We start from the raw sequence: 18,958 nt of genomic DNA, 5'->3' as shown, positions 1-18,958 counted from the left end.
GTTTCTAATAACTTTTTCGCATATATTTGCTACTGTGCTTGTAAGGGACACCAGTCTGAAGTTTGTAGGATTTTCTTTGTTTCCTCTTTTATATATTGGTACTATGTTGGCATCTTTCCAATCTTGCGGTACCTTTCCTTCTTTGAGTAAAAAGTCTATTATCTTGTATAATTTGACGGCAGTTTGTCTATACACTCTTTCGGTATCCAATTTGCAATTCCATCCAGTCCATGCAATTTTCTAACAGCTAGGTTTTTTATTTGGTCTCTTATTTCTTTCTGTGTTACCTATATTTCCTTCATTTTAGGGGGTCTTTCTTGTTGTCCATCTTCCCAAATTTGTGAGCTCTTAATTGTAAAAACAGACCTGAAATGTCTGATCATGACTTCTGCCATTTTTGTGTCGTCTATATATTCTTTATCTCTTTCATGCAGTTTTACAATTTCGTGTTTATCCTTTAATTTATCATTTACATATCTGTAAAAGAGTTTAGGTTGATCCTTACATTTGTCTATATCTTTTTCATAATTTCTTTTTTTTTTCCTGCATATATTCACATTTTCGTTCCTACATACATACATACACCAAGGCTTTTCCCCCTTACAAGGGAGGTAGCCAAAAAGGAAAAGGCATAAAATCATTCCCACCCATTCCATCCCTGAATACACTCCACTCCCCTCCACCCTCCCTCTTATCTTAGCACCTCCTGGATGATGGGTCATCCATGCACCTTGTCCACTGCCCCAGGTCAGAGGCAGTGTCGCAAGACACAGCACATACACAGCAAGGCCACTTCATTAAATTGGCAACCCCCCCTCCCCGTCCCCCCATGCAGAAAAGGAGAAGACGGGGAGAAATCCCTTTGGGCTGCGTCAAATTTTTCTCACACATACTATCTCACCCCAATCCTCCCCACCCATTCCACCTCATGTTTGCCATTTGGGTGTTTTTTGTCTCTTTTCCATCTTTTCCAGGCTTTGTCTCTTCTGTCTTTAGCCTCACTGCACCTTTTGTGTGTGTGTGTGTGTTTATCTAGTTTTATTATACAGGAAGAAAGCTATGCTCGTAGTGACCCATCTTTGTATCTTTCAACATCGTTTGTTCTTAAATTCTTGTATGGTTTTTGCACACACTGTTGCCTCATCCAATTTGTTCCAGATATCCACCACTCTGCGTGGGAAACTATTCTTTTTCAGATCTCTTCTATAACTAGACTTTTTGAGTTTCTTTACATGTCCTGTTGTTTTTCTTTTGTCCCATTTTAATAAATCTTCTCTGTCAAGGACTTCCATGCCTTTCATGATTCTGTAAATGGCCTGTACATCTTTTTCTCTTCTTTGTTCCAGGGCTGGTAGTTCCAGTCTGGACAATCTTTCTTTGTATGTCAATTTAGAAAGTGTTGGTGCCATCTTTGTTGTTGCTCATTGTATTCTAATTTCTTTATATTCTTTTTTTGTGATGGGTGTCCATAGTGTCACAGTATACCCCAATCTTGGTCTTATAAGTGTGACTAATATTTTCTTTACTATTACCTCATCCAAGTAGTTAAAGGCTACCTTTATTGATCTTAGTAAGTTGTTGGTTTCTCCAACTATTTTGTTAATATGCTTGTCTGGTGACATGTTTTTGTTAATAATTACTCCTAGGTCCTTTTCCGAGCTAACATTTTTTTTTTACTTCCTTTGTACCAATTTTATATTGTCCTGGTATTCTATTTTTACTTTTTCCAAACTCCATTATACATTACTTCATGTTGAAGTTCACTTCCCACTTTTGTCTCCATTCCCAGACTTTGTCCAGGTCTCTTTGTAGTGATTCACAGTCTTTTTCTGTACTTTCATTAGTAGTTTTGGGTCATCTGCAAAGAAGTTCATGTAACATTCTATACCTTCATCCATGTCATTTATATATATGACAAACATTATCGGAGCTAGTACAGAGCCTTGTTGGATTCCACTTATCATTTCTTCCTAGGTTGAGTTTTTGTCTCTAAGTACCACCCTCATTTTTCTCCCATTCAAGAAATCTTCCATCCATTTCAACAACTTTCCTTTTACACCTCCTATTATTTTGAGTTTTATTAGTAGCTTTTTGTGGTACTTTATCAAATGCCTTTTATAAATCTATGAGAGCACAATCAGCCCATCCATCCCTTTCTTGCATTATGTCTATTAGCCTTGAGTAAAAACAAATCAAGTTGGTGGCACATGATCTTCCATGTCTAAAGCCAAATTGTTTTGGATTCAGCATATTATTTTCTTCCAGATGTTTAATCCCTCTACTTGTGATAATTTGTGTGTGATTCACCATGGTCTTGGATCATGTGTTGGACTCAAGATCAATAGTTATTTCCCTCCCAGAAGAGAGCTCAGAGCTTATATATGACCAATTTATGGATAATGCTGTGAACTTATACGCAAACACACACACCCAACTCCCTGTCCACATGAGTTGGAGTAACAACCTGCAGTGCAGCGATACTGAAATTATTTCAGCCCTGGGTGGGATACAAACCCGGACTGCTGTAGTGGCAACCAGGAATTCTACCACTGTGCCACGAGTTGTGTATTTACCTAGTTGTATTTTACAGGAAGGGGAGCTATGCTTGTGGTGTCCCGTCTTCATATCTCATTTTATCTAAACTATTTTTAAATTCATGTATTGTTTTTGCACACACCACTTTCTCATCTAACTTGTTCCAATTGTCTATTACTCTGTGAGGAAAGCTGTTCTTTTTCACATCTCTTCTATAGCTGTCTTTCTTGATTTTCTTTCCGTGCCCTCTTGTATTTCTATCATCCCATTTTATCAGATTCTCTCTATCAATAATTTCTATGCCTTTCATGTTTCTGTAAATAGCTATCAAATCTCCTCTCTCTCTTCTTTGCTCTAGTGTCTGTGTGTGTGTGTGTGTGTGTATTTACCTAGTTGTATTTACCTAGTTGTATTTTACGGGAAGGGGAGCTATGCTCGTGGGGTGTAATTTCTATGCTTTCATGATTCTGTAAATAGCTATCAAATCTTCTCTCTCTTCTTTGCTCTAGTGTCTGTAGTTTTTGATAATTCTTTCACACTTTCAAATAATCATTCAGCTCATTCAATCCTGTTATTAATCCATCTATATTTGTGTAAGACACTCTTAGTTTTCTGCCACTTCCATTGTGTTCTCTGTTTCCCTTATGTTTTTCTTTTGTATGTCGAACTTCCTTAGTTTCATGTTCACTACTCTCCAATAGAATCTCTCTTTCTCTGACTCCGTTCTGTCCCCCCCTTTTGCCTTAGCTTCCAGTCTTTTCTGCTTTTCTTCCTCTCTTTCCTCTTTATTCATTTCTCTTTTTATCCATATCTTTTTGTATTGTTCACTTGTTGCTAGTTTCCCTGTTTTGGATAAGATATTCTCTGCCGTTGTTTGTGACTTGAATTTAATCTTAATTGGTCTGGTCTTGTCTGTGCTATACTTTCCGAGTCTAAATTTCTCTTCGATTTGTTTCATAATTTCTGGTTCATCTTCCTGAACTGATTCTAGTAATTGGCTTACTTTTTCATTTTCCTCTTTGATTCTTGTGGTTCTATCTGTGTTGTGTTTCTCTTCCATTCCTAATATAATTATACATTTCTTCTTGTCTGCTAAATCCCTTACTATATTCTCCTTTTGTCTCATCACTTTAATAACTGAGTCTTCAGTATGTTCTTTCAATTGCTGTTTGACTATGTCAGTGAATGAAATCTTATTTCCTTCTTGGGTTTTCTTCCAATTTTTACTTTCTTTAGCTATCGTTTCTCTGATTTCTTTACTATTCTTCTTCAATTCCTCATTCTCCACCTTTACCTCTCTTAACTGTCTTTTTAGGTCTTCTATTTCATCAGTTAAGTTTTTATTCGCCTTTTCCAGTTCTTCCAATCTTTCAACCCTGTTCATATGACCTAACCTACTCTCCAAGTCCTCGATCACCTTATCAACCTTCTTCTCTAGTCTTGTCAGTCGGGGGGGGTTTGTGTCCCCCCCACTCTCTTTAAATCCCTTGAAAATATTCTCATCACTTTCTGCTATATTGCTCCTATCTATACCTCTAATCTTCACATTCCTATTAGACATGTCGTCATCATCCAACTCGTCTTGGGGTCGTTTGTCTACCTTTCGGCGGCCCGTCAGGGCCATTTCCTCCACCTCCTCATTACCTTCCATTTCCCCAGCAATCCCTCCCCCTCTCCTCTTTCCTTACTTTCCCACTACCCCACGAGCAATTTCCCCCCACCCTGCAAATACAAAAAGGCACTTCTCTTTGCGTTGGGATCCACAATCTTCACTTTTCTTCAGAACGTTCTTCAAGCCGTCCGTTCGTTGAAAGTGTGTGTGTGTGTGTATTCTACCTAGTTGGGTAAATGTTCATTTGTGTACATGGAAGCAATATAGCGTTAGAAAATTAATTATCAATTTTGTGAATTATAATGTATCAACGTAATATGCAATTTTCTTGGCGGAAATAAAAAACATAAAAGTTGCTAAAAACAGATTTCGTAAGTAATGAAGTCACGCCGGACAAATGATAAGCCATGTTTGTTATGATAGATACTGACATCGAAGAAATGAAAGGATGATAAATTCGTCTAACCTAACCTAACATGCATTTAGTAAATCGGTACCTATAATTTAAGACCATCCAGATCGTTGTCGTCATCACGGATGTTGGCGGCCTGTTCAATCACTCTTTCTGATTGCGGGGTATATAAGTTTTTCAAAGCTTGAAGGAATGCATGGATTTCAGCTCCATAGCATCCCTCCAAGAACACATACCTCGTGAGGTACTGGTGTTAGTACCGAGAGCATACACCAGGCCTCAACTGGACCGGGCAGACAACACTTGACAAACGACAAGATGGCATCCCAATTCTATGCTAGCGACTTCGTTCGTTAGTATATTTGCTTATAGCAAGGTATTTTTCAATTTCATTTCCAGCAAGAAAATTGCATATTACATTCATGTATTATAATTTACAACATTAATGTTTAATTTTCTAATGCTATATCACGTCCATGTACACAACTGAACAAATACCCCTAGTTGTATAGATGGGAAGGAAGCTATGCTTGTAGTGACCCATTTTTGTATCTTCCAGCATCAAGTTTGTTCTTAAATTCTTGTATACTATTTGCATACACTGTTGCCTCATCCAATTTATTCCAGATATCCACCCCTCTCTGTGTGAAGCTATTCTTTTTCAGATCTCTTCTACAACTATCTTTTTTAAGTTTCTTTTCATGTCCTCTTGTTTTTCTCTTGTCCCACTTTAATAAATCATCTCTATCTAGGACTTCTATTCCTTTCATAATTCTGTAGTCAGTAGATCTGCTCTTTCTCTTCTTTGTTCCAGGGTTGGTAGTTCCAATTTGAATAATCTTTGTTCGTATGTCAATTTGGAGTGTTGGTACCATATTTGTCATTGCTCTTTGTATCATTTCTAATATCTTTATATTCTTTTTAGTAATGGGTGTCCACAGTGTTGCAGCATACTCCAATCTTGGTCTCATCAATGTAACTAGCTAGGTCAACATGAAAATGGAATTCCTGATATTTGAGCTGAAGTAGTTCTCATGGGATGCATGCAAAAAGTCGATATGAATATAATGCAAGTTGAATTATCCATCTAGCTGTCCTAGTTCTCGAGATATTGCATTTTGAATGGAATTAAGTCAGGCCTATTTTGTCCCAGGAAATCGGGCCGAGACGTGCGGTCTGACTAATCGCCGATCAAACGTAAACAATGACGGTTTTTACTGACAGGCACAATTTTATATAAAAATTTAGCATATGGTTGCATTATTTGACCTATTTTCTTTAAGATGTGTGATTTCCATGTAATTTGATCATAGAATTACGTTTTTATCCTCTGCAAAATTACCCACCACAGCTACGAATATCGTCAAATTACATGAAAATCACACATTTTAAAGAAAATAGTTTGAATAATTCAACTATATGCAAGCTATTACACTAATAACACAATAGTAACAAACTTAATAGTAGTTTGATCCATACCACCAGTGATCATAGATAGCAGGCAGGACGAATCGTAGCTGTGGTCCGTAATATTACAGAGGATAAAAATGTAACTTCTCTTTGATCAAATTACATGAAAATCACACATTTTAAAGAAATTAGTTCAAATAATTCATCTATAAGTCTATTACACTAATAACATAATAGTAAGAAACTTAATAGAGTGAAGTTTGATCCATACCACTAGTGATAGATAAGATGGCGGGATGGATATTGATGTTGTTATCCAATAATCCGACCCGATAGAAAAAAAAAAAAATTAAAACCACCGATTTCTCAGCTCTACCATAACACGCTGCCTTTATTTTGGTATTAGAATAATCCGCGAGACTAGTAGTTTTTGTTTATTTTGGTTAGTTGCCAAAACTCTGAATTTATTTAGCTAATTTCTTACGCTGAAACAAACCAATTTTCGATTTACTGCTGAATGCAAGCCGCCATGTTTATCTTTTGTTTTTATGTACCGATATGTAACTGATGATGTAATTGTTTGAAATTTACTACCATCATAGTAAATACACTCGCATAACATTTGTATGAATGAAATTTCCAGCGGTATGTAAATTTGGACGTTTGCATGGCATGCACATAAAATGACGCGCTATGGTGCTCGTCATCGACGGTGGTGCCTCTGGTGGTGTTTGACCTACCTAATCATCTAATGCAATTAATATTTTCTTTACCATGTCCTCATCCAAGTAATCAAAGTTCACTTTCATCAACCTTAGACTAAGGTTTCTCCAACTATTTTGTTGATATGCTTGTCTGGTGACATGTTTTTGCTGATAATTACTCCTAGGTCCCTTTCCGAGCTTACTTTTTTGACTTCCTCTGTACCAATTTTATTTTGCCCCGACATTCTATTTTTACTTTTTCCAAACTCCATTATACATTTCTTGATGTTAAAGTTCACTTTCCACTTTTGACTCCATTCCTAGAGTTTATCAAAGTCTTTCAGTATCTGTAGTGATTCAGTGACAATCTCTATCTTCCTGTCCTTACTTAAGTTTTGCATCATCTGCAAAGAAATGTGTGTGTGTGTATATGTATATGTATATATATATATATATATATATATATATATATATATATATATATATATATATATATATATATACATACAAATTACTTTTCAACAATCTCAAATCTGCATGACAGTAGACTGGAATACACAATTAAATTATTCTTAAGATGTCAGACTTATGAAAAAATAAAGTTCCCATCTTCAATACTTACTTGCATTTTCTTTGTCAAACAGCTGAACTTTATCAACATTACATTCATCAACAAAAGTTACTGCAATTTTCTTTCTCAACTTCCTATCCATGTTGCCCAGTGTTGTTGTGTTAGTTGTTTACGTTATTCGACTGTTGGCGCCAGAGAGGTAGCGAATGAAAATATAAACATTGGATAATCTCGCTTACGATATGGAAAGTCGACAATTATTTTTAACGTTACATACAAAACATGAATTATGTATTTCCTATAAATAACAACTTTAATAATCAATGACGATATGATGAATATGCACAATATTGATAGCCCCCACACACTAAAATCAATTCAATCAGGTATCTGGGGTTCTGGGGAAAGTGGATAGCTTTAAATACTTGGGTGCGAATGTGGGGGAGAGTTGGGGATGGAGGTAGAATGTAGATTGAAAGAAACAAGTAAATGGACTAGGGGATTAAAAAGTGTGATGAGAAATAGACATTTGGGAATGGATGCCAAGAGGAGATTGTATGCAGTGATTGTGCCGACAGCACTGTATGGGGCAGAAACATGTAACATAAGAGAGGAAGAGTTTAAATGTGTTTGAGATGAAATGCCTGAGAAATATAGTAGGGATTACTAGATTGGATAGAGTGAGAAATAAGGAGGAGAGCAGGGGTGGATAGAAAAGAAGTTAGGAGATAGGGTTGAAAGAGTATTGACATGATTTGGACATTGTAGTGTAGCGATGCTAATGTGGTGAAGGAAAAGAGGTTTTGGTGAGTTCGTCTCCTTTATTGTAAGGTACGAGTGAACTAATTTTACATGCGGCGGGAGCCGATATATATACCGCGTGGGTAGTCACCCCTGGTGCGTAATTACATAATTGCACTGGATTAGGTTAGGTCGGGTCAAGCAGGGTCGCACTGTCAGAGAAGCGCCAGGTCGTGAAAGACATCACGCGCGTCCCATGCAACGTGATCATCATGGTGTGTAGAATATTTCCCTCTCAAAATTGCCTTGGCTTCAGAGGGCGCCCTGCACGCGAGAATTTGGTGGGCGGAGTGTCGAGGTGTGCCTGTTTTAGGCGGTCGATAGAGACCCATTCTGGCCTGCCGGAGATGGAGATGCGGAAGGTCTCGTCCTTACGTTCAAGGACAAGATGGGGGCCAGTGTAGAGACGGATGAGTGGTGGGGTGTGAGCGTCCGTCCTCAGGAAAACGTGCGTCGATGTGTGGAGGTGTTTTAGGAGGTATTCCTTCACCTCCCGGTGATGTGTCGGCACACATGGGGCGAATTTGCCGACAGTGCGTCGCAGCTGCTGCAGGCTCTCGGGAGAATCCTGTGGAGGGAAGAATTCTGCGGGCACGACGAGGGTTTGGCCGAGGACCATCTCTGCTAGAGACACGTTGAGGTTGTCCGAAGGCCAAGAAGTATCCATGGTGGTTGGGGTAGCCAGGAGCCGTTGTTGCAGCGTGCCATAAGAGATGCTTTGATTGAGCGGTGGGTTCGCTCGACCATGTCGTTGGCTGCAGGGTTGTAGGAGGTAGTGTGGTGGGCTGTAGTACCCAGGAGTTCAGTGAGAGAGTGCCACAGCCGCGACGTGAAGCAATTTCCTTGGTCGGAGATGACATGTTCAGGGAGGCCAAATCTGGCGATCCATTCAATGAGAAAGGCTGTAGTGCAGGATGAGGCGGTACTATCCTTCATGGGGATGGCCTCCAACCAGCTGGTCGATTTATTAATGGCGGTGAAGAGGTAACGGTGGCCTTCCGACGGTGGGATTGGGCCGACGACGTCGACATGAATATGTGCGAAGCGTCGTCGGGGCTGATGGAATGATCCGATGCCTGATTCAGTGTGGCGATGAATTTTGCTTTGCTGGCAGGCGATGCAGGATCTGGCCCACTGCTTTGCGTCCTTGGAGATGTTGTGCCAAATGAATTTCTGCTTCTGAAGCTTCGCAGTGACGCGTCCTGAAAGGTGAGACAGGCCGTGTATTAAATTGAACACTTGACGTCGGAAGGCGGCTGGGATGTGTGGTTGTCGTGAAAAGGAACGTCTTGCCACTTAAGGGATGTGATGGATCTCCTGTAGGCAAGTGTTTCAGGATCCTCACATTCCTCTCTGGCGATAGCTGCACAGTCAAGGCCGAGATGAACTGCGTCGATGGCTATTCGGGAGAGGGCGTCTGCGACGGGGTTCTTTATATCAGGGAAGGGACGTGCCTGATGGTGCAATTGAACTTGGCGATGGTAGAGAGGTGGCGGCGCTGTCTGGCATACCAAGCGTCCTGTTGTTTCGTGAAGGCGTGTACCAGAGGTTGATGGTCGGTGTTAATGATAAATGAGGAGCCTTCGAGGAAATGGCGAAAGTGGCGTACGGCGTAGTGAATGGCGAGGAGCTCTCTGTCGAAGGTGCTGTAGTTGAGCTCGGCCTTGGAGAGTTTCCTGCTGAAGAAACCGTGGGGGGGGGTGTAGGTCTGCCACGGAGGATTTGTTCGAGCACACCCCCTATGACGACAGTGCTGGCGTTCGTTGACAGTTGTAGCTGGGCACCTGGTGCAGGGAAGGAGAGGGTGGTGGCACGGGCAAGGGCTTTTTTGGCGTTGACGAAGGTAGCTTGCATGGGGGTTCCACAGGAGGTCCTTCGGTTTTCCGTGAAGGGCGTTATAGAGTGGGTGCAGCGTTTGAGCGATGTTAGGGAGGAAACGGTGGTAGAAGTTGACCATCCCAATAAATTCCTGCAGGGCTTTGATGGTAGTAGGTTTGGGAAATTTGTCGACTGCGGCGACTTTATCCTGCAGGGGACGAACGCCGTCAGGAGAGATGAGGTGTCCCAAAAATGGGACAGACTTTTTCCCGAAGCTGCATTTGTCAAAACGGACGACGAGGCCGTTGTCCTGGAGACGCTCGAGGATGGTCCGCAGGTGTTGGAGATGCTGGTCAGGCGAGTTGGAGAAGACCAGAATATCGTCGACGTAGCAGACGCAGAAGTCGAGGTCGCCGAGGATGCCGTCCATTAGGCGCTGGAAGGTCGCACCTGAGTTTCGCAAGCCGAAGCAGGAGTAATTAAAGGTGTACGTCCCGAAGGGGGTGGTGATGGCGGTCTTCGGGATGTCGTCTGTATGTACCGGAACTTGGTAGTAGCCCTTCAGGAGGTCCAGTGTCGAAAAGATCTTGGCGCCGTTGAGGTATGTGGTGACGTCGGCGATGTTTGGGAGTGGGTAGTGGTCAGGTTCCGTCATCATGTTCAGCCGCCGGTAGTCTCCACAGGGGCGCCAGGAACCATCGTTCTTCTTGACGAGGTGGACAGGGGAGGACCAAGGGCTGGAGGTCTTTTGGCAGGTTTTCTTGGAAGGTTTTCTTGACGACGGCGAGTTTCTCGGGCGATAGGCAGCAATATTTGGCAAATACCGGGGCCCCAGACGTCTTGATGTAGTGGTACATGCCATGTTTAACTGGCATCTATGGTGTCTGTCGCAGCTCAGGCTTGAAGACTTCGTGGAATTCCGTGAGCAGGTGGGCGTAGGGCATTCTAGCGTCGATGGCGGCGACCGTGGTTGGCTGTGGCGCGATTTGCAGGGGCGTCGAGGCGGATGCGGTTGCGCAGACTAGGCGGCTGTTGGCGACGTCGACCAGTAACCTGTAATGAGCGAGGAAGTCAGCACCGAGAAGGGGCGTCTTGATGTCTGCCAGGATGAAGTTCCATGAGCAGTGGCGACTCCCGAAGGTGAGGTGCAGGTGTTTCCACCCGTAGGTGGCTATGGTAGTGCTGTTAGCGGCGACGAGCCTAACGCCAACGTCCTTGGGGACCCGGGGTTCTGCAGCGGATGCAGGAAATATGGACCTGCAAGCACCAGTGTTGACAAGGAAACGACGTTTAGAGGCCTTGTCGTTGCGCCTGTAGAGGCCACCGTGATGGACGGTGGCCCTTTTAGACGTTTTTTGTCCAGGTACATCCTGGTTGGCATTTCTTGGCGAAGGCGCCGAATCTTGTGTGGTAGTAGCACAGGTGCAGAGGTGGCGGTGGTCCGGCGTCGCTGCCTTTGCTGGTGTTGTTGGCGCCTGTTGGCTGTCAATGCTGCTGCAGCGGAGATTTCATCCGTGACGTCGTCAGCAGTACAGACATCCTGACTTCTTGCTACGACGGTGTGGGCGTCGGCGAGATGGTCCACCTTCCGTGAAACTTCGTCGGTGGTCATTTCCTCGGCGTTGCCAAGGGCGGATCGGACGGGCGCTGGGAGGCGCATGAGCCACAATTGACGAAGCATATCGACGTTTCTGCTGGTTCCGTTGCATGTGGGTGGGAGGCGGGCGATGAGCATCATCTTGAGGTATGCTGTACTTGGCTTGGTGTCCCCCAGTGGCTGTTAGGAGAGTTGGAGGATTTTTGCGGCCCTGGAGGCTGCTGACGGCGTGAATTCCTGAAGCAGGGACTGTTTCAGAACGTCATACTGGATAACGCCGTCGTGTTGATCGAGCCATTAGGAGATAAGTGGGAACACATCCTCGGGGATCGCCTCGAGAACATAGTCTGCCTTCGTTTGGGACGCGCTGATATTCCGCAGGCGGAACTGGATCTCCGTCCCTCGAAACCAGGAGGGAGCGTCGACCGTGGAAAAAGGTGGCAGCTTCAGGGAGACGGCGTTGATGGTGTTGGTAGTGGGCAGCGTGGCGTCGGCGGTGGCAGCGGTAGATGGGCTCACCAGTGTAGCGATGCTACTATGGTGAAGGGAAGGAGGTTTTGGTGAGTTCGTCTCCTTTATCATAAGGTACGAGTGAACTAATTTTACATGCGGCGGGAGCCGATATATATACCACGTGGATAGTCACCCCTGGTGCGTAATTACATAATTGCACTGGATTAAGCTAGGTCGGGTCAAGCAGGGTCACACTGTCAGAGAAGCGTCAGGTCGTGGGAGATATCACGCGCGTTCCATGCCACGTGATTATCGTGGTGTGTACAGTAGTAACGGAGTGACGTATCACTTACCTTGTCCGCGTTAGTTTCTGTCTCTTCTTCGTTTAATATAACATTTGTCTCTAGTTTCTCTTTCACTCATATCGCCTATCAATCCTACTCTAGCTAAGGTCTGTCTGCATTTTGTTTCTACTGCGTTTCTATCATTCGCACCTTCTCACTATTCACCTCACATACACATTACCCTGCAGGCCCCATTCGTCTTCATTCTAGATGATGACCTCTGACCCCGTGTCGAGGGTGCCAACTGTATACCTATACCTACACCACATTCATATCCCCCCTTGAACTCGAGATCAACCTATTCTTCGTCTCCTCCACTTCCTGCTTTGTAGTCCTCCAGTCAACTCGGAGGATGTCTATCACGCTGCGGTCGTCAAGGTGTCGCTCCCCCATCCACTATCACTTCGTGACCCTTCATCCACAAGAAGCTAAGATGTGAGAGAAACAAAGGTGGTGGATGGGAGTGGATATAGCCCAAGCTCAAACAATACACTAGTTCAAATATAAATATAATGATTGGAAATCAAGGACATAGATTAAGTTGGAACTGTACATGAATTTGAGGCTAGGTATGATGACAAAATTAGAAAATGGGAGACAGGACCCAGTGACTGTTGCTCCTTTCCTGTATACTACAACTAGGTAGATATACCTTTTATATTTTCCTTTCTACCTGAGTCACCCCCCTTACAATACAAGTCAGTGTTGTGTTCTGGTTGTGTATGACGGAAAGTTTCCAAGTTTGCATGGAAAAGGGACAGTCTAGGTTGTGGAGGTGGGAGGGAGTGTTAAGGGGTGTAAGAAATGGTAAGTGGTCATTGGTGGAATAATGAAGTTGTTAGATTGTGGGAAGTTTAATCTGCTTGTCTGTCTATACACCAAGGGCTTCTTTCTTTTCCTAAGGGAGATATCAAGTCAAAGGCATGCACCCACCACCTTTGTTTCTGTCACATCTTAGCTCCTTGTGGATGAAGGGTCATCATGGTCTCTTGTCCACTGCATGGGTCAGAAGCAATGCAGCAAGACACAGCACATCCACAGCAAGACTGATTCACTTACACAGAGACCCCCACTGTCCACCCCCTCATGTAGAAATTAGAGAGGATTGGGTGAAATACCTTCGGGCTGCGACTAAATATCATCCACAGACAGCCACTCCCCATTCCCCCCACACCCACTCCCTTCCTTCCTTTCATGACAGGCATAGAAAAGAAGACAGGGAGAAAGCCTCTTCAGGCTTTTTGTGTCAAAATATCATCCATACACAGCCAATCATCATTCATCCTTATCCTCTGCCTTCTCCCTACCTTGCTCAACAGACATTCCCATCTTGTGGAAAACCCCTTTCACCATTGGTCATTCCCTTAAGTTCACTCCATCCAGCTCTCTTCACTCATTCTTTCCAGGTGTCTAGACCATCCCAATAATCTTTCATTAACCCTATCTGCCTTTCTATCCCCACTCTCCATCTCACTTGTCCCAACCTTGTAACATCTACCATATTTCTTAGATACTTCATCTCAAACACATTTAAACCTTTCCTTTCTGTCTCTCTTAAATTCCAAGTCTCAACCCCATGCAGTGTTGTAAGCACATACTCATTTATACAATATTCTCTTTGCATCCATTCCCAGATGCCTTTCAATCCCCAGATATTTACTTGCTTCTCTCAGTCTACAATTTACCTTAATTTCCTGTCACATGTGACCCCAAATACTATCCACTTCCCCTAGACCCCTCCCCTTTAAAACTTACTTCCAACTTGCTGCCATCCTCTCCCCTTATACATTTTATCACATTACATTCACCCACATTTCCCTTCAACTTGCTCCTATCACACACCTTCCCATACTTCATCACTAACTGCCTTGATCTCTCTGATCCTATCACAAGTGCAGCAGTGTCAGTAAACAATTGGCTAACTTTCCACTTCTCTCAATTATCTTTAACCATCTCCATCCCCTGCCCATTTACCCAGTACTACCCCATCCATGAACACACGACAGCCCTGATGTAGCTCCACCTTTACCTCAAAACACTTGCTCTTTCCATTTCTAGTTCCAACACAGGCCCTACTAGTCATAAAAACTCTTGACTACTCTTAACAGTTTTCCTCCAATCCTATATATTTGCAATACCTCCCAGTGCCTTCCAGTCTAGCTTGTCATATAGGAAATTTGATGTTGACTAAACATATTGTCAGTCTCAGTTACTACCTCACTTGTGGGATCATGTCTAGACAAAAACCACATGGAGGTGGTGGGTCAGCAGTTGGTCCTCCTCTTCCAGATGTCCTGTCCCTTAAGTATCACCTCAATATTAATCTTCATAGTGGCAACAGATAAAGTGAAAGAGAGTTGCTGGAACTCAAAATGAGATTCACGACAGGTACAAGATACCTATGAAACTTAACCATCACACTCCTCCCTACATTCCCTGTATAAAACAGTCAAGTACACGTATCACAAAGAATTATTTGCCCTTAAAACAGTTGACTTATGTTTTAAGCACATACCATCATACTTGCTGTAGAGAACAATGAGTCTATTTATATACCAAAGACTTCTCCCATTAAAGGGAATTAGCCAGCCAAAGCATACACCCACACCCACCCATACATTAAAAACCCAAGAGTAAAATCTATTCTATTAAAGCCAATGTGTCAAAAATATTCAATACTACTTGAAAGGATCTGCTCAAAAGAAACAAAAAAAATTTCAGTGATATCTTTATTAATATTTTACAGTGATTTTCTTTAACTTTTTCATCTTTATAGTTTAGATAATGGGTCATTTGTATACTTCGATACATTTTCGCTTCACCTGAACTCAAAAGAAAATTTATTCTGCCCTGTAATTGTAAATCATATGCATCAAATTGTAAAAAAAAAAAAAAAAAAAAAAAAAAAAATTAATTTCCAAAGGTAAATCAAGATTAATTTGGACCCCCCCCCCCCCAAAAAAAAGGGGGGGTGGGGGTTTGGCTGGCATACACACTCAAATTTTATATAAATGTGCAACTTGTAGAGAACACTTCCACTTGTCATTTACAAAGGTTCAAAGGTACAACAAAAGAAAATGTAATGCAAAAAAGTCTGCTTATGGAACATACCACCATACCTATTCCATTACTCCTGCATCAGAACAACTGAAGTGTAGCCCATGAGATAACTGTTTTTATTCCATTGTAATCATAAGAATTCCATTCCAAATATAATGCACACTAATACATTTTTCCATCCAAATATAATTTTTATGATCACAAACAACACTGTTCGTACATAATTTCTATCAAACTACATTTGTAACAACCCGCCAATATGTTAACCATTCTATGGTGAAACTATTTTGTTCTGTACAATGTTGAATAATCTTATCCTGTTGGGGGACAGACTTTGCAGACACTAAGTTAATATCCCTCAAATAGAGGTGGTTAACATGTTTACTCAATTTCCATATTAGCTCTTCTATCATCATTTTTCTGCAACAGTGGTAAATAATAACCTCATTAGGTATTTTGACATTCTAGTTTAATTTTAAATCCTGGGATCAATGATGGGACCTGCAGACCTGCATGTGGTGTCCAGCATAATAGCAAAGCTATCAATTTTCAAAACCTGTCAACCCCCTCAACTCCATCTGGAGGCGCATGACACTGCACCAAGTCCAAGATCTCTCAACTTCAGTTGTATTTTTTGCACCTTTTCATACATCAAGATCTGACAAAAGGTGGCTCCTCCCCTCCTACAATTGTTATTCAGTGCCACTGAAAGTATCTCACACTAATAAAACAGACAACATTCCAAAGTCTATTTCCAGAGAGAAACAAGGGAAAGCCCAAGGACTGTTGCCAGCCACTGTGGGGCTGCAGGTTTTCCACTTGGTGAAATTTGAGGCAACAACTATCATTATTTCAAATTCTCTGGAAATAAATGGATAAAAACACACTTAACATATCAAAATGCCATGCGTAAACTCACATAAGATATGCCTCATGATAAGAAAAAAAATTAACCCAGTTAACAAATGTGGGCAATTCTCCAATATTGATTCAACAGGGAGATGATCAGAAACTGTAATTCATATTTTGGGTCTTGAAACAATAATCAACCCTGGGATCATTTAATAAAGGCCTCCTTTTTCATATACTGAATTTACTACAACCAAGGGAGGTAACTGGAAAATCCCACTTTTCTGTGGTGGTGATATGTGATCCTTTACTGAATGTGTGGCTTCTGTTCTTACTGTATAATTACAAATGGAAAAACAAAACATTTGAAAACTTTTAATCACTATTACTGCTGTTGTCACTACTGGAATATCGCCTCCTCCTGTCTCTACGTCTCTCATGACTTCTGTCTCTGGACCTGTCTCTCCTGGACTTGCTCCCTGACCTGTCCTTTTTGTCCCTTGAACGATCTCTCCTATCCCTTGATCTTGACCTACCTCCCCTTCTATCTCTTGAGCGATAATGTCCTCTATCTCTTCGTTCCCTCGACCTATCACGCCTACCATCTCTCCTATCTCGAGATCTCTCTCTTCTTTCCCTTGACCGATTTCTTACGTTTCTTCCTCGCCTATCGCGGGACCGAGACCTGTTTCTTCTCTCCTTTTCCCTAGCCCTTTCAGCAGATCGTCTTTGTCTCTCAGTCTGCTTCTCCTTTTCTTCTTTATTCTCAGAGGGCTCCTCCTTACTTGAGGACCTTTTCTTTGTTCCTTTCTCAATAATTTTCTCACCATTCTTGGTGGCTACTTCATCTGTGGCTATTTCTTCGGTTGGGGATGGATTACGGTCCAAGGGCTCCTCCTGGTCAATTCGGCCATTCACTGGTTTCTGTTCTTCCTCCTCTTCCTCCTCCTCATTGTCCATGGCTTCATAATCCAGGGCTGTCTCATCCAACTCACCACCATCCTCCTTCTCTTCCTTTTCATCTTTCTTGTCTGCAGAATGGAAATTTTCTTACATCATAATTTATTTCAGGGGTATTACATGGGTTTTAAAGTGTATGTAATGAGATATAGTTTGACTCAGCCATCCCTCTTACAGATTAGAGCCTTTGGTGTGGCCTGCATGTCATGTCATATACATTGTTTATGGTAGGGTGAAAAAAGAATTCTGTCACCATGATTACTATGCGAGTCACAAAAGGCAACAAAGTGGGAGGGAGTGATGGGACAAGGGCTCTTGCTCTCTATGTATCTATCCTATGAGAACTCAAGGCACAAATGGATATGGGAGAACAACCAGAATCCTAAAATTTGTGTCATTAAATATCCATGGTTGTAGCACATAAAGAGAGTAAAAGGGCAAGGATAGGCAGTATGTTTGTGAGAAGGAAGAAGGATGTGTTAGTGTTAAGTGAAACCAAGTTAAAATCTGAAAGACTGGAAAGCAGAGGTGGATGGAGTAAGAGGGGATGACCAAGAATGAGATGCATGGATGGTGTGGAAGGTTTTTTGAGAAGGAGAGGAATGTATGTTGAGCTGGGAAGGGAGACAGCAAGGGATAGGTGTCAGAGGGGAATGTTTTTGTATGGATATTTTGAGGCAGCCCAAAGAGACGTCTCCCAGTCTTTTCTACTTTTTGCATGAGAGGACAAGGAGGGAGGGTTGCTGTGTAAATGAAGCAGCCCTGCTGTGGATGTGCTATGTCTTGCTGCTTTGCTTATGACTTGGGCAATGGGCAGGTGACAGGGATGATCCTTCATCCATGAGGAGCTAAGATGAGAGGGGGGGGGATGGGTGGGAGTGGGTGCATGCCTTGGCTGACCACCTTCCTTATAAGGGGGAAGAGACCTTTGGTATGTATACAGATATATACAGTAGCATCCAAAATGTTCCAGACGCTTGTAATTTTGTATCAATGTTGCTAATATTGTCCTTGAGAGTTACAACCAGATTTAAAAAATTGGATTGGTTACCTCTAGATAAAATTTGAAGGAATAGGAAAAGATATGCTGGAAATTATTAGTGTATTTGCAATTCAATCTTAAAAATGATGTGTCCAAAATAATCTGAAGCTTGAATTTACTTGTATTAATTAACTTAATTGCCTATTATCTACACAACAGTTTACTTTATTCACAATATTGGAATGTAACTTCAGTACATGCCCAGTCTTTCTACAGTGAACATACCTTGAAATACTACTACTCTCTGTGTAAGAACTAATTGTGAAATTGCATCACAAGACAAATTCAATTTGAGTCATTGGTGAGACTGCCAAACATCCCAAAAGTGTAGAGAATGACATTTTGAAGAAGTATGACAAGACTGGTACATGTAAGGCAGGAAAACCCACTGGTAGGCTGAGAAAAATTATGGTAAACAAGATCAAGTCATTTGCCTCATCGTGAGGAATGACTGGTTTGTGACAGCTGCAGCAGTTTCCCATGATATCAGTGATATTATGGAAATGTGTCTAGGCAAACTGTAACAGTTTAAGATTAGCAATGAAGCATGTTCTATGGTCAAAGAACCAATGTACCTTAGTCCACTTAAGTACATACATATACCAAAGGTTTTTTCCCCTTGCATGGGAGGTGGCCAAAAAACATACATACATACATATACCAAGGCTTTTTCCCCCTTCCAAGGGAGGTAGCCAAAAAGGGAAAGGCATAAAAACACTCCCACCCATTTCATCCCTAGATACACTCCACACCCCCTCCCACCCTCCCTCTCATCTGAGCACCTCCTGGA

General features: G+C 42.1%; 2 protein-coding genes across 4 annotated transcripts in view; both read right to left on the bottom strand.

Annotated features, from left to right (window-relative positions):
- The window catches only part of LOC143039865 (origin recognition complex subunit 2-like), an 87,960-nt gene extending 80,359 nt beyond the window's left edge, over positions 1-7,601 (bottom strand). The window contains exon 1 of the mRNA XM_076210134.1: positions 7,296-7,601. Coding sequence (XP_076066249.1) covers positions 7,296-7,386 — 91 coding nt within the window. The 5' untranslated portion in view covers positions 7,387-7,601. The remainder of the gene's footprint in view (positions 1-7,295) is intronic.
- A 7,378-nt stretch (positions 7,602-14,979) lies between these two features.
- The window catches only part of Moca-cyp (nuclear cyclophilin protein Moca-cyp), a 60,788-nt gene continuing 56,809 nt past the window's right edge, over positions 14,980-18,958 (bottom strand). For all 3 annotated transcript variants that reach the window (XM_076210131.1, XM_076210132.1, XM_076210133.1), the window contains one exon: positions 14,980-17,197. In XM_076210131.1, the coding sequence (XP_076066246.1) occupies positions 16,542-17,197 (656 nt within the window). In that variant the 3' untranslated portion in view covers positions 14,980-16,541. The remainder of the gene's footprint in view (positions 17,198-18,958) is intronic.

This window comes from Oratosquilla oratoria, chromosome 27 (assembly GCF_046742065.1).
Source record: "Oratosquilla oratoria isolate Oo_2021 chromosome 27, ASM4674206v1, whole genome shotgun sequence".
Taxonomy (NCBI): domain Eukaryota; kingdom Metazoa; phylum Arthropoda; class Malacostraca; order Stomatopoda; family Squillidae; genus Oratosquilla; species Oratosquilla oratoria.
The sequence above is the reverse complement of the archived record's forward strand: the minus strand, read 5'-3'. Positions and strand labels throughout refer to the sequence as shown.